The sequence below is a fragment of the Pseudoliparis swirei genome, chromosome 19 (assembly GCF_029220125.1).
Source record: "Pseudoliparis swirei isolate HS2019 ecotype Mariana Trench chromosome 19, NWPU_hadal_v1, whole genome shotgun sequence".
In the NCBI taxonomy this organism is placed as follows: domain Eukaryota; kingdom Metazoa; phylum Chordata; class Actinopteri; order Perciformes; family Liparidae; genus Pseudoliparis; species Pseudoliparis swirei.
The window spans coordinates 373183-389066 of NC_079406.1; the positions used below are offsets into that span (position 1 = coordinate 373183).

General features: G+C 50.5%; 1 protein-coding gene across 1 annotated transcript in view; it reads right to left on the reverse strand.

Annotated features, from left to right (window-relative positions):
• Positions 1-4962: 4962 nt before the first annotated feature.
• The window catches only part of LOC130210077 (glutamate receptor 3-like), a 61180-nt gene continuing 50258 nt past the window's right edge, over positions 4963-15884 (reverse strand). The window contains exons 16-18 of the mRNA XM_056440059.1: positions 7704-7717; positions 7321-7554; positions 4963-5043 (exon numbers count right to left, since the gene is read on the reverse strand). Coding sequence (XP_056296034.1) covers positions 7323-7554; positions 7704-7717 — 246 coding nt within the window. The 3' untranslated portion in view covers positions 4963-5043; positions 7321-7322. The remainder of the gene's footprint in view (positions 5044-7320; positions 7555-7703; positions 7718-15884) is intronic.

Consider the following 15884-nt stretch of genomic DNA (forward strand, 5'->3'; position numbering starts at 1 on the left):
CACACCTCTACACCTCCTCTTCATCACGGTGGTCTCTGGAGCGTCACACCTCTACTCCTCCTCTTCATCACGGTGGTCTCTGGAGCGTCACACCTCTACTCCTCCTCTTCATCACGGTGGTCTCTGGAGCGTCACACCTCTACTCCTCCTGCTCTTTACATCAGGAGGCTGGTCTCTGGAGCGTCACACCTCTACACCTCCTCTTCATCACGGTGGTCTCTGGAGCGTCACACCTCTACACCTCCTCTTCATCACGGTGGTCTCTGGAGCGTCACACCTCTACACCTCCTCTTCATCACGGTGGTCTCTGGAGCGTCACACCTCTACACCTCCTCTTCATCACGGTGGTCTCTGGAGTGTCACACCTCTACTCCTCCTCTTCATCACGGTGGTCTCTGGAGCGTCACACCTCTACACCTCCTCTTCATCACGGTGGTCTCTGGAGCGTCACACCTCTACACCTCCTCCTCTTCATCACGGTGGTCTCTGGAGCGTCACACCTCTACTCCTCTTCATCACGCGGTAGTCTGGGTCTACACCTCACTCCTCACCTTCATCACGGTGGTCTCTGGGCGTCACACCTCTCCTCCTCTTCATCACGGTGGTCTCTGGAGCGTCACACCTCTACACCTCCTCTTCATCACGGTGGTCTCTGGAGCGTCACACCTCTACTCCTCCTCTTCATCACGGTGGTCTCTGGAGCGTCCTCTGCCTCTCTTCATCACGGTGGTGTCTAGAGCGTCACACCTCTACTCCTCCTCTTCATCACGGTGGTCTCTGGAGCGTCACACCTCCTCTTCATCACGGTGGTGTCTGGAGCGTCACACCTCTACTCCTCCTCTTCATCACGGTGGTCTCTGGAGCGTCACACCTCTACACCTCCTCTTCATCACGGTGGTCTCTGGAGCGTCACACCTCTACTCCTCCTCCTCTTCATCACGGTGGTCTCTGGAGCGTCTCTACACCTCCTCTTCATCACGGTGGTGTCTGGAGCATCACACCTCTACTCCTCCTCTTCATCACGGTGGTCTCTGGAGCGTCACACCTCTACACCTCCTCTTCATCACGGTGGTCTCTGGAGCGTCACACCTCTACTCCTCCTCTTCATCACGGTGGTCTCTGGAGCGTCACACCTCTACACCTCCTCTTCATCACGGTGGTCTCTGGTGCCTCTACTCCTCCTCTTCATCACGGTGGTCTCTGGAGCGTCACACCTCTACACCTCCTCTTCATCACGGTGGTCTCTGGAGTGTCACACCTCTACACCTCCTCTTCATCACGGTGGTCTCTGGAGCGTCACACCTCTACACCTCCTCTTCATCACGGTGGTCTCTGGAGCGTCACACCTCTACACCTCCTCTTCATCACGGTGGTCTCTGGAGCGTCACACCTCTACTCCTCCTCTTCATCACGGTGGTCTCTGGAGCGTCACACCTCTACTCCTCCTCATCACGGTGGTCTCTGGGCGTCACACCTCTACCTCCTCTTCATCACAGTGGTCTCTGGAGCGTCACACCTCTACACCTCTACACCTCCTCTTCATCACGGTGGTCTCTGGAGCGTCACACCTCTACTCCTCCTCTTCATCACGGTGGTCTCTGGAGCGTCACACCTCTACACCTCCTCTTCATCACGGTGGTCTCTGGAGCGTCACACCTCTACACCTCTACACCTCCTCTTCATCACGGTGGTCTCTGGAGCGTCACGTTACACCTCCTCTTCATCACGGTGGTCTCTGGAGCGTCACACCTCTACACCTCCTCTTCATCACGGTGGTGTCTGGAGCATCACACCTCTACACCTCCTCTTCATCACGGTGGTCTCTGGAGCGTCACATCTCTACACCTCCTCTTCTTCATCACGGTGGTCTCTGGAGCGTCACACCTCTACACCTCCTCTTCATCACGGTGGTCTCTGGAGCGTCACACTGCTCCCACAACTCCCTCTTCATCACGGTGGTCTCTGGGCGTCATACACCTCTACACCTCCTCTTCTTCACGGTGGTGTGCTCTGGGCGTCACACCTCTACACCTCTTCATCACGGTGGTGTCTGAGCGCCACACCTCTACACTCCCACACCTCCTCTTCATCACGGTGGTCTCTGAGCGCCACACTTCATCACGGTGGTCTCTGGAGTCACACTCCTCATTCCCTCTTCATCACGGAGGTCTCTGGAGCGTCCTCTACACCCCACCCCTCCTCTTCATCACGGTGGTCTCTGGAGCGCGTACACCTCTACCCCTCCTCATCATCACGCTCGTCTCTGGAGTGTCACACCTCTACACTCTCCTCTTCACATCACGGTGGTCTCTGGCTGCGTCACACCTCTACCTCTCTCATCACTGTGACCCTTGAGCTAACACAATCTCTACACTCCTCCTTCATCACGGTGGTGTCTGGACACACCCTATACCTCTCTTCATCACACGGTGGTCTCTGGGCGTCACACCTCTACTCCTCACCGCTCATCACGGTGGTCTCTGGCATCACACCTCTACACCTCCTCTTCATCACGGTGGTGGTCTCTGGGTACACCTCTACACCTCCTCTTCATCCACGGTGGTCTCTGGGTGTCACACCCCTCTGGCTACCTCCCTCTCTTCCTCATCAAACGGTGGTCTCTGGAGGCCACCTCCTCCTCTTCACTCCTCCCTTCTCACGGTGGTTCCTGGAGCGCCACTTACCTCTCCTCCTCTTCATCACGGTGGTCTCTGGGCGTCACCTCTACCTCCTCTTCATCACGGTGGTCTTCCTGGAGTCACACTCTACCCCTCCTCTCCATCACGGTGGTCTCTGGAGCATCACACCTCTACACCTCCTCTTCATCAATACGGTGGTCTCTGGGCGTGCCTCTACACTCTACACCTCCTCTACCACGGTGGTCTCTGGGCGTCACACCCTGCCCTACTCCTCCTTCATCACGGTGGTGTCTGAGCGGCGTCACTAACCCTACACCTCCTCTTCATCACGGTGGTCTCTGGAGTGTCACACCTCTACACCTCCTCTTCATCATGGTGGTCTCTGGAGCGTCACACCTCTACTCCTCCTCTTCATCACGGTGGTCTCTGGAGCGTCACACCTCTACTCCTCCTCTTCATCACGGTGGTCTCTGGAGCGTCACACCTCTACTCCTCCTCTTCATCACGGTGGTCTCTGCCGTCTCTAAACTCGAACGTGTCGACGTTTTCTGAAGGAGGTTCATTCGAGATGTTTTGTATGCAACACAAAACACAGACGGCTGCTCTCATCTCACCTCGCCATGGCACGCCATGACGACAGCGGAGAGACGCTCTGGAAGCCGAAAGGTTGTATGCTGCGTGCTGGCTTCTTGATAATCGGAACGGCGTCTCCGCTTTCGCCCACTGTGATCAAGCAGAAGCTCCAGGTCTCATGAAGCTTCTGGTTCTGGTCGGTCCACCGGAGTCCTCTGTCTCATGAAGCAGCTGGAGAAGGGCTCTCTGAGCAGCTGACCTCAGGGTCACGACCGACCTCGAATTTCCCAGGCGGTCTCAGAGTTGTCATTTGCTTCATGAGCCTCAGCCAGGGGCCGATGGTCGACCCCCCCTGACTCTGTTCATGTGTCTTCACCTTATGTATTCTGGGCAGGCTGTGAAATGAAAACAAAGACTCAGAATCCTTTCTACATTTTATTAACAAAGTGTATTAAAACCCCGTTCCAGCTCCTCGCCCTCGTGACGTGGGGACCCATGCCTCTTCAGCCCCTTCGTTTAGCCCCTCACATTCTCACAGCTCGTCAAGCACCGAGTTCACATGCTTAGAAAAGAAGCGTACAAATCATTCAAGCACCGAGTTCACATATGAAAAGGCATTGATAATTCCTGGGTATACACATCGAACTCTTGTTTGCTTCACATTATCAGTTTCTTATTTTATATATGGTTATAAAACTATCTGGCCATAGTTTCAGGTGATAAGTATCTTCTAACCTATGGAGTCACAGTCTGTGGAAGGAAGTTTGACAGTAATGTCCCGTCTTAAAGAATCTATTCACTAAGTGAAGTCACCAAACACACGATGCTCATGAAGGAAATGGAAGCGGACCGAGCTCGTCCTCCAGTGTGCAGTGTGAGAGGAACCCCGAGGAGGCGTGGCCTCAGACACGGATATATGACAGCAGGACATAGCCATCAACCTCAGTAGAACTGCATCTGTCGTGAGTGAACCGGGTCACGCTCACTTCGCCTTTACTCAGAGTCTCTGCAGCCGCCACAGACCTGAAGAGCGTTACATCATTTACATACTGATGGTAAACTGCAGCAGAAGGAGGAAGAGATCGATCATTTAATCAATGGACGGCTGAGGACTTCTTCGTCTTTCTGCACCGTGTGCTTAGGTCATGATGGCTGAGTTCTTCTCACGCCACACGTAGCGTATGTGTGTGTGTGTAGATGGATATATAGGTATATAGGTATATTTAAATCTCTGCACCACTCTTCTGTGTGTGATCCCAGCAGAGAGCACGTCATCAGGAGGAGTCCTAAGGCACTGAAGGAGGCCGTCGTGTCGTCGCTGCAGAGGGGGAGGAGCTCCTCCTCCTGGTGCTGGAGGTGTTCACAAGGAGGTCACTAGAGACGCCCTGCAGATGGACATACACAGCAGCAGAACATGACCCGGTTCTGTGGAGTGAACCGGGTCACGTTCCCACGTCTCTCGACTCAGAGTCCTCTCACAGCCGCCACAGACCTGAAGAGCGTTACATCATTTACACGGAGCGCCAGTAAACGCCTGGCAGCAGAAGGAGGAAGAGGATCGGATCGATTTGAGACCGATCGGACGCGCTGAGGACTCTTCGTCTTTCTGGCACCTCAAAGTGTGCTTAGGGTCAAGTGATGGCTTTAGTTCTCTCACGTCACACGTGTGCTGCATGTGTGTGTAGATGGATATATAGGTATATAGGTATATTTAAATCTACTTACTCTTCTGTGTAGTCCCGGCGAAACGCGTCATCAGGAGGAGTCCTAAGGCACTGAAGGAGGCCGTCGTGTCGTCGCTGCAGAGGGGGAGGAGCTCCTCCTCCTGGTGCTGGAGGTGTTCACAAGGAGGACAACATGAGACGTCTGCAGATGGACATACACACACATATACACTACCGTTCAAAAGTTTGGGATCACTTAGAAATGTCCTTATTTTTCAAAGAAAAGCATTGTTTTTTTCAATGTTTTTTTCAATGGCGATAACATTAACCAACGTAGCCACCTCAGTAAATACCCTCTCTACATTAATGTGGTAAATGATGACTATTCTGGGTGGAAACGTCGGTTTCTAATGAAATAGCTCCAGAGGTGTATAGAGGCCCATTTCCATTTCAACTACTTCACTCCAGTGTTCTAGTACATTGTGTTTTGCTAATCGCCAGAGAAGACTAATGGATGATTAGAAAACTTGAAAACCACCCTTGTGCACTATTATGTTACTTTTACAGCTGAAAACTGTTGAAAAGGGAGATATATTATACAACTGGAATCTTCCTTTGAGCTAGTTGATTATCTGGAGCATCACATTTGTGGGTTCGATAAGACTCTCAAAATGGCCAGAAAAAAGAACTTTCCTGTGAAACTCCAGTCTATTCTTGTTCTTAGAAATGAAGGCTATTCCATGCAGAAATTGCAAAGAAACTGAAAATGTCCTCAGCGGTGTGTACTACTCCTTCAGAGAACAGCACCAACGGGCTCTAACCAGAGCAGAAAGAGAAGTGGGAGGCCCGGTGCACAACTCAGCAAGAAGACAAGTACATTAGAGTCTCTAGTTTGAGAAAGAGACGCCTCACAGGTCCTCAACTGGCAGCTTCTTTAAATGGTACCATAAGCGCCAGTGTCAACGTGACAGTGAAAGGCGACTCCGGGATGCTGGCCTTCTGGGCAGAGGTGGCAAAGAAAAGCCATATCTGAGACTGGCCAATGAAAAGAAAAGATTGGTATGGGCAAAAGAACACAGGCATTGGACAGAGGAAGATTGGGAAAAGGTGTTCTGGACAGATGAATCCAAGTTTGAGGTGTTTGGATCACACAGAAGAACATTTGTGAGGGCAGAACAGGTGAAAAGATGCTGGAAGAGTGCCTGACACCATCTGTCAAGCATGGTGGAGGTCATGTGATGGTCTGGGGCTGCTTTGGTGCTGGTAAAGTGGGAGATTTGTACCAGGTAAAGATTTTAAATAAGGAAGGCTATCACTCCATTTGGCAACGCCATGCCATACCCTGTGGGCAGCGCTTGATTGGAGCCAATGTCCTCCTCCAACAGGACAATGACCCAAAGCACACCTCCACATTGTGAAGAACTCTTGAGGGAAGAAGCAGGCAGCTTGCTGTCTGTAATGGAGTGGCCAGTCACCAGATCTCAACCATTGAGCTGTTGTGGGAGCAGCTTGACCGTATGGTCCTCAAGAAGTGCCCATCAAGCCAATCCAACTGGTGGAGGTGCTTTAGGAAGCGTGGAGTGACATTTCAACAGATTACCTCAACAAATTAACAGCTAGAATGCCAAAGGTCTGCAATGCTGGAATTGCTGCAAAAGGAGCATTCTTTGACGAAAGCAAAGTTTGAAGAAAAAAATTAATACTTCAAATACAAATCATTATTTCTAACCTTGTCAATGTCTTGACTATATTTTCTATACATTTTGCAACTCATTTGATGAATAAAAGTGTGAGTTTTCATGGAAAACACAAAATTGTCTGGGTGATCCCAAACTTTTGAACGGTAGTGTATACATATATATATATAAACATATATATATATATAAACATATATATACACATATATATATACACGGTGTATATATATATAAACATATATATATATAAACATATACAGTATATACACATATATATATACTGTGTATATATATAAACATATATATATACATATATATACTGTGTATATATATATATAAACATATATACATATATATAAACATATATATATACACATATATATAAACATATATACATATATATAAACATATATATATACACATATATATATATACTGTGTATATATAAATAAATATATATATACACATATATATAAACATATATATATATCCATATATATATATGTTTATATATATATATAAACATATATATATATATATAAACATATATATATACTGTGTATATATATAAACATATATATATAAACAAATATAAACATATATATATACATATATATATATACTGTGTGTATATATAAACATATATATATATATATAAACATATATATATATATACTGTATATATATATATACTGTGTATATATATTTAAACATAAATATATATATATACTTCACGACTTCACGTACCTCTAGATCTTCACGCTCTCGGTTCCGTACACGTTGTATCCTTCTCTGTACGTGGCAAAGTTCTGGGTGCTGGTCGGGGGAGCCGGCTTAAAGTTCTGGGCATTCTTGGCCAATTTGAGGCGTTTGGTTTCTTGCCGTGACTTATAACAGAACTCTATCAGCGCCACCATCATGGCCAGCCCCAGCCCTCCAACCAGAATATAGAAGACCCCAGCCACATTGCTGAGGCTGAGGCGCCTCCATTGTCCTGGGGGAAGTGGTAAGGCGTTATTTGGTTTCTTGCCGTGACTTATAACAGAACTCTATCAGCGCACCATGTCATATCCCCAGCCAGCCCCCAAATAGAGAAGGAATATAGGGCCCAGCCATTGCTGAGGCTGAGGGCGCTCGTCTTGTCCTGGGGGGAAGTGGACAAGGTCGTTCAGAGAGGTCAAGGACAGCAGAACATCACACAGCCTGCATCGTCCCTGAGCTGTGACTCTGACTGTGTGGACACTAAGACCCAGGAGCACCGAGCAGGGGGGGTCATGAGCCGCTAAGGCTCCTGAGGGGGGGGGGGGCTGGGCCTCTGAGGTCCCTGGGGGCTGACCTGGTCTACATGTCTGCAGTGGATCTGGTCTCGACCGCGTGAGGAAGCTGGTCAGTACCGCATCGGCCTGAAAGTCCCTCTCCTCTATGCTTCAGTCGTCATGGCGACGTTAGTCATAACTCTCATGGCAACACGGTCATACAGTCAGATTCATGAGATGAAGGATGGCTCCTTAAAGTCTCAAACACTGAAGGTCAAACCGTTCTGCTGCTGCTGACCTCCCGACCTCCATGTTACAGCTCAACCATGGCAGACCAGCGCTGCCCGAGAGGTCAAGGGTTCAACACGACCAGCGTCTGGCCAGGTGAGGGCCGAGCCCCCTTAGAGGAGAGGAACTATCACAATAAGAGCCACACCCCCCTTAGAGGAGAGGAACTATCACAATAAGAGCCTCACCCCCCTTAGAGGAGAGGAACTATCACAATAAGAGCCTCACCCCCCTGAGAGGAGAGTAACTATCACAATAAGAGCCTCACCCCCCTGAGAGGAGAGTAACTATCACAATAAGAGCCTCACCCCCCTTAGAGGAGAGGAACTATCACAATAAGAGCCTCATCCCCTGCGAGGAGGAACTATCACAATAAGAGCCTCACCCCCCTGAGAGGAGAGTAACTATCACAATAAGAGCCTCACCCCCCTTAGAGGAGAGGAACTATCACAATAAGAGCCTCATCCCCCTGAGAGGAGAGGAACTATCACAATAAGAGCCTCACCCCCCTTAGAGGAGAGGAACTATCACAATAAGAGCCTCACCCCCCTTAGAGGAGAGGAACTATCACAATAAGAGCCTCACCCCCCTGAGAGGAGAGGAACTATCACAATAAGAGCCTCAACTCCATTAGAGGAGAGACTATCACAATAAGAGCCTCACCCCCCTTAGAGGAGAGGAACTATCACAATAAGAGCCTCACCCCCCTGAGAGGAGAGGAACTATCACAATAAGAGCCTCACCCCCCTTAGAGGAGAGGAACTATCACAATAAGAGCCTCACCCCCCTGAGAGGAGGAACTATCACAATAAGAGCCTCACCCCTGAGAGGAGAGTAACTATCACAATAAGAGCCTCACCCCCCTGAGAGGAGAGGAACTATCACAATAAGAGCCTCACCCCCCTGAGAGGAGGAACTATCACAATAAGAGCCTCACCCCCCTTAGAGGAGAGTTACTATCACAATAAGAGCCTGACCCCCCTGAGAGGAGAGGAACTATCACAATAAGAGCCTCACCCCCCTTAGAGGAGAGTAACTATCACAATAAGAGCCTCACCCCCCTGAGAGGAGAGGAACTATCACAATAAGAGCCTCACCCCCCTTAGAGGAGAGTAACTATCACAATAAGAGCCTCACCCCCCTTAGAGGAGAGTTACTATCACAATAAGAGCCTGACCCCCCTGAGAGGAGAGGAACTATCACAATAAGAGCCTCACCCCCCTTAGAGGAGAGGAACTATCACAATAAGAGCCTCACCCCCCTTAGAGGAGAGTAACTATCACAATAAGAGCCTCACCCCCTAGAGGAGAGGAACTATCACAATGAGCCTCACCCCCCTGAGAGGAGAGTAACTATCACAATAAGAGCCTCACCCCCCTTAGAGGAGAGTAACTATCACAATAAGAGCCTCACCCCCCTGAGAGGAGAGTAACTATCACAATAAGAGCCTCACCCCCCTTAGAGGAGAGTAACTATCACAATAAGAGCCTCACCCCTGAGGAGAGTAACTATCACAATAAGAGCCTCACCCCTGAGAGGAGAGTAACTATCACAATAAGAGCCTCACCCCCCTTAGAGGAGAGGAACTATCACAATAAGAGCCTCATCCCCCTGAGAGGAGAGGAACTATCACAATAAGAGCCTCACCCCCCTGAGAGGAGAGTAACTATCACAATAAGAGCCTCACCCCCCTTAGAGGAGAGGAACTATCACAATAAGAGCCTCATCCCCTGAGGAGAGGAACTATCACAATAAGAGCCTCACCCCCCTTAGAGGAGAGGAACTATCACAATAAGAGCCTCACCCCCCTTAGAGGAGAGGAACTATCACAATAAGAGCCTCACCCCCCTTAGAGGAGAGGAACTATCACAATAAGAGCCTGACCCCCCTGAGAGGAGAGGAACTATCACAATAAGAGCCTCACCCCCCTTAGAGGAGAGGAACTATCACAATAAGAGCCTCACCCCCCTGAGAGGAGAGGAACTATCACAATAAGAGCCTCACCCCCCTGAGAGGAGAGTAACTATCACAATAAGAGCCTCACCCCCCTGAGAGGAGAGGAACTATCACAATAAGAGCCTCACCCCCCTGAGAGGAGGAACTATCACAATAAGAGCCTCACCCCCCTTAGAGGAGAGTTACTATCACAATAAGAGCCTGACCCCCCTGAGAGGAGAGGAACTATCACAATAAGAGCCTCACCCCCATTAGAGGAGAGTAACTATCACAATAAGAGCCTCACCCCCCTGAGAGGAGAGGAACTATCACAATAAGAGCCTCACCCCCCTTAGAGGAGAGTAACTATCACAATAAGAGCCTCACCCCCCTGAGAGGAGAGTAACTATCACAATAAGAGCCTCACCCCCCTGAGAGGAGAGGAACTATCACAATAAGAGCCTCTACAGCTTTAGAAGTAAAGTAACTCTTCACAATAAGAGCCTCTACAGCTTTAGAGAGAAAGTAACTCTTCACAATAAGAGCCTCTACAGCTTTAGAGGGAAAGTAACTCTTCACATTAAGAGCCTCTACAGCTTTAGGAGGAAAGTAACTCTTCACAATAAGAGCCTCTACAGCTTTAGAGGGAAAGTAACTCTTCACAATAAGAGCCTCGACAGCTTTAGGAGGAAAGTAACTCTTCACAATAAGAGCCTCTACAGCTTTAAAGGGAAAGTAACTCTTCACAATAAGAGCCTCTACAGCTTTAGGAGGAAAGTAACTCTTCACAATAAGAGCCTCTACAGCTTTAGGAGGAAAGTAACTCTTCACAATAAGAGCATCTACAGCTTTAGGAGGAAAGTAACTCTTCACAATAAGAGCCTCTACAGCTTTAGAGGGAAAGTAAATCTTCACAATAAGAGCCTCTACAGCTTTAGAGGGAAAGTAACTCTTCACAATAAGAGCCTCTACAGCTTTAGAGGGAAAGTAACTCTTCACAATAAGAGCCTCTACAGCTTTAGAGGGAAAGTAACTCTTCACAATAAGAGCCTCTACAGCTTTAGGAGGAAAGTAACTCTTCACAATAAGAGCCTCTACAGCTTTAGAGGGAAAGTAACTCTTCACAATAAGAGCCTCTACAGCTTTAGAGGGAAAGTAACTCTTCACAATAAGAGCCTCTACAGCTTTAGAGGGAAAGTAACTCCTCACAATAAGAGCCTCTACAGCTTTAGAGGGAAAGTAACTCTTCACAATAAGAGCCTCTACAGCTTTAGGAGGAAAGTAACTCTTCACAATAAGAGCCTCTACAGCTTTAGGAGGAAAGTAACTCTTCACAATAAGAGCCTCTACAGCTTTAGGAGGAAAGTAACTCTTCACAATAAGAGCCTCTACAGCTTTAGAGGGAAAGTAACTCTTCACAATAAGAGCCTCTACAGCTTTAGAGGGAAAGTAACTCTTCACAATAAGAGCCTCTACAGCTTTAGAGGGAAAGTAACTCTTCACAATAAGAGGAGGCCAAAGACTCTAACAGACACATCTCCATGCAAACTAGTAACAAGATACTTGAGTTGTGGCCAGTTGAGGAGGAGCGGCAGCAGAGCGGCAGCAGAGCGGTCAGCGTGTCATGGATGTCAAGAGTGAAAATGAGCAGAAATAGCATCAACAACTGTTGTGATTCACCGAGTGTATCTAACGGCTCGTTCCCCATATTATTATCCTTACAGTTCTCACTCAGAGAGTTTCTACATTTTAAATTACATTTAAAAATGTCTCATATCTATTGCAATAAAAGAAAAATCAATCCATCTGGGGAAGCGGCGCCTTGTGTGGAGGCCACGTGACACAGAGACAGGCGGTGGCCGGAAAGACGTAAACAAGGAGAATAAGCATTATGTGTGGCCGTTAGGCGCCGTGTGTCATAGATGTCAGAGAGGCCTTGCATATGAGCAGAACGTCAAAATGCAGGAATCAGTACAAAAGACCTGCAGCGACTGACCTTACTTCCAGAGTCCTTGGTTCCACATTCACCCTTATCGTACCACCATTTGTTTTTCAGCTTGTCTAAGATGCCTTGTTCACTGAGTTTCAATACTGCGAGGTTTACAGGAGTTCTTCACGTGGGAAATAACATAAATAACATTATATTATGTTATTTTATGTTATTCAACTTTTAAACTACTACATACTGTACAAAGCGATAAAGCAGGGCTCCTGGCTGTCAACATCACATTCTACCTGTTACCTTGGTAACCCCTAGTCTAGAGCCAGGACCCACCATATCGCTTAGAGTAATCGGCAGACGCTGCTAACGGCGGGGGGGGGGGGGGGGGGGGGGGGGTCTGGACGGCCTGCATCCCGTCAGGGCAACGGGAGCTTTGATGAACAAACACTAAGTCAGCTGAAATTCATTTCCACGCCGTCAGCGTCTTTTGATGCCAAGACAACACGTCCAGGACGTCCTGCGTGCTCTACACATCGCTGAGAGGACTTCCTGTCAGAGGAGTGGCGGCTCCCCCCCCCCACAGCTGCAGGAGTCACCCAGAAGAGGAATGATTCTCCTCGTTCTGCAGCTGCTTCGGCTGACGTCTGACTCGGCGTCTTTGTGCTGCCTGACGTCTCTGAGACGTGAAAAAGACATGAGCATGAGTCACTCTGAAAGAACCCTTAATATTCATGAAGTGAACAGCTTAGAAACATAAAGCGTGGATGAGTGACCTGCTCCCTGGAACAATGTCCCCCAGGGGCCCCGGGGCCATGCATAATGCACCGAGAGGAGATTACACACTGCCGTCCCTCAAAGACATCTGGAGACACGACTGGGGGACGCTGTCCTGGACGGACATTGATTAACAATGCAATTACCCTGGAACATGCTCTGAGTCTGGAACCCACCCAGCCTGAGGGCAGCGAGAAGGAGCTGTGTGTGTGTGTGTGTGTGCAGCCGTGCATGATTATGTGCATCTCCTGATGTTGGAACATGGAGCTGTGAGTGGGAGGGGCCAAGCCGAGCGCTCCAGGCAGCTTTACTGCACCTCACACGGAGCCACATGGAGCCACAAGAAGCCACTTGGAGCCACACAGAGCCACACGGAGCCACAAGAAGCCACCACAAGCCACAATGAGCCACATGGAGCCACACGGAGCCACATGGAGCCACACAGAGCCACACGGAGCCACAAGAAGCCACCACGAGCCACAATGAGCCACATGGAGCCACACAGAGCCACTTGGAGCCATACAGAGCCACACGGAGCCACAAGAAGCCACCACGAGCCACAATGAGCCACATGGAGCCACACGGAGCCACTTGGAGCCACACAGAGCCACACGGAGCCACAAGAAGCCACCACGAGCCACAATGAGCCACACGGAGCCACATGGAGCCACACAGAGCCACACGGAGCCACAAGAAGCCACCACGAGCCACAATGAGCCACATGGAGCCACATGGAGCCACACGGAGCCACATGGAGCCACACGGAGCCACACGGAGCCACATGGAGCCACAAGAAGCCACTTGGAGCCACACAGAGCCACACGGAGCCACACGGAGCCACATGGAGCCACCACGAGCCACAATGAGCCACATGGAGCCACACGGAGCCACTTGGAGCCACACAGAGCCACACGGAGCCACAAGAAGCCACCACGAGCCACAATGAGCCACATGGAGCCACATGGAGCCACACGGAGCCACATGGAGCCACACAGAGCCACATGGAGCCACACGGGCCATGGAGCCACACAGAGCCACAATGAGCCACAAGAAGCCACACGAGCCACAATGCCACGGGCCACATGGAGCCACACAGAGCCACACGGAGCCACAAAAAGCCACCACGAGCCACATGGAGCCACACGGAGCCACATGGAGTCACTCGGAGCCACATGGAGCCACACGGAGCCACACGGAGCCACATGGAGCCACATGGAGCCACACGGAGCCACATGGAGTCACTCGGAGCCACATGGAGCCACACGGAGCCACATGGAGCCACACAGAGCCACATGGAGCCACAAGAAGCCACCACGAGCCACAATGAGCCACATGGAGCCACACGGAGCCACAAGAAGCCACCACGAGCCACATGGAGCCACATGGAGCCACGAGGAGCCACCAGGAGCCAGACAGTACGTGTGCCTTACACTAGGGCCATGCTTCAGATGGAAGCACGCCGGGCCTCTCCGGCTCTAGAGCGCCACAACGTCAGCGACGCAGACATTGAAGAAGATGACATGCAGAACAAGAACTCCACTTCACACTCGCTCATCTGGAACCAGCAGAGGCTCTGAAGGTCCAGAGGGTCTGGTGGTCCACAGGCTCTGAAGGTCCAGAGGGTCTGGTGGTCCACAGGCTCTGAAGGTCCAGAGGGTCTGGTGGTCCAGAGGGTCTGAAGGTCTGGTGGTCCAGAGGGTCTGAAGGTCCAGAGGGTCTGGTGGTCCACAGGCTCTGAAGGTCCAGAGGGTCTGGTGGTCCAGAGGGTCTGAAGGTCCAGAGGGTCTGGTGGTCCAGAGGGTCTGAAGGTCCAGAGGGTCTGGTGGTCCACAGGCTCTGAAGGTCCAGAGGGTCTGGTGGTCCAGAGGGTCTGAAGGTCTGGTGGTCCAGAGGGTCTGAAGGTCCAGAGGGTCTGGTGGTCCACAGGCTCTGAAGGTCCAGAGGGTCTGGTGGTCCAGAGGGTCTGAAGGTCCAGAGGGTCTGGTGGTCCAGAGGGTCTGAAGGTCCAGAGGGTCTGGTGGTCCAGAGGCTCTGAAGGTCCAGAGGGTCTAGTGGTCCAGAGGGTCTGAAGGTCCAGAGGGTCTGGTGGTCCAGAGGCTCTGAAGGTCCAGAGGGTCTAGTGGTCCAGAGGGTCTGGTGGTCCACAGGCTCTGAAGGTCCTGAGGGTCTGGTGGTCCAGAGGCTCTGAAGGTCCAGAGGGTCTAGTGGTCCAGAGGGTCTGGTGGTCCACAGGCTCTGAAGGTCCTGAGGCTCTGAAGTTCCAGAGGCTCTGAAGGTCCTGAGGCTCTGAAGGTCCTGAGCCTCTGGTGGTCCAGAGGGTCCCAGCTGTGTTGGTGATGAGTCGGTAGAAACTCACCGAATCGTCGGTCTTTAGTTTAATTAGAGTTCTCACGTGTGCTTGTAATGCTTCGTCCCCTCAAGACGCAGCTGTTCCCCTCGCTCTCGCTCTGAGGCTCTACAGCTCTCAGCGTGTGGCTCGTGGAGGCGAAGCAGCGCCACAACGCCACGCCTCCATCACGCTCCCCCTTCAGGAGCGACGGCGGAGGCTTCTGGCCTGGGCCGAGGTCAAATATCGAGTGAAAGTTAGAGACGTCGTCTGGAATCACAGCGGGCTCTTCATCAACGGCTCCACAGCCACGACACTCGGTGGCCCCTACACATGTGAAGGGTGGAGGAACTGAGCTCAGCCTCTCACACCTGCAGGGCAGCCACGGCCACGCCATGGCCTCTCATGGCCTCTTGTGGCCTCTTGTGGCCTCTCACGGCGTCTCATGGCCTCTTATAGCCTCTCATGGCCTCTTATGGCCTCTTATAACCTTTCATAGCCTCTCATGGCCTCTCATAGACTCTTATAGCCTCTCATGGCCTCTTATAGACTCTTATAGCCTCTCATAGCCTATCGTAGCCTCTTATGGCCTCTTATAGCCTTTCATAGTCTCTCATGGCCTCTCATAGACTCTCATGGCCTCTTATAGCTTCTCATGGCCTCTTGTGGCCTCTCACGGCGTCTAATGGCTTCTCATGGCCTCTTATAGCTTGTCATGGCCTCTTATAGCCTCTCATGGCCTCTTATAGCCTCTCATGGCCTCTCATAGACTCTTATAGCCTCTCCTAGC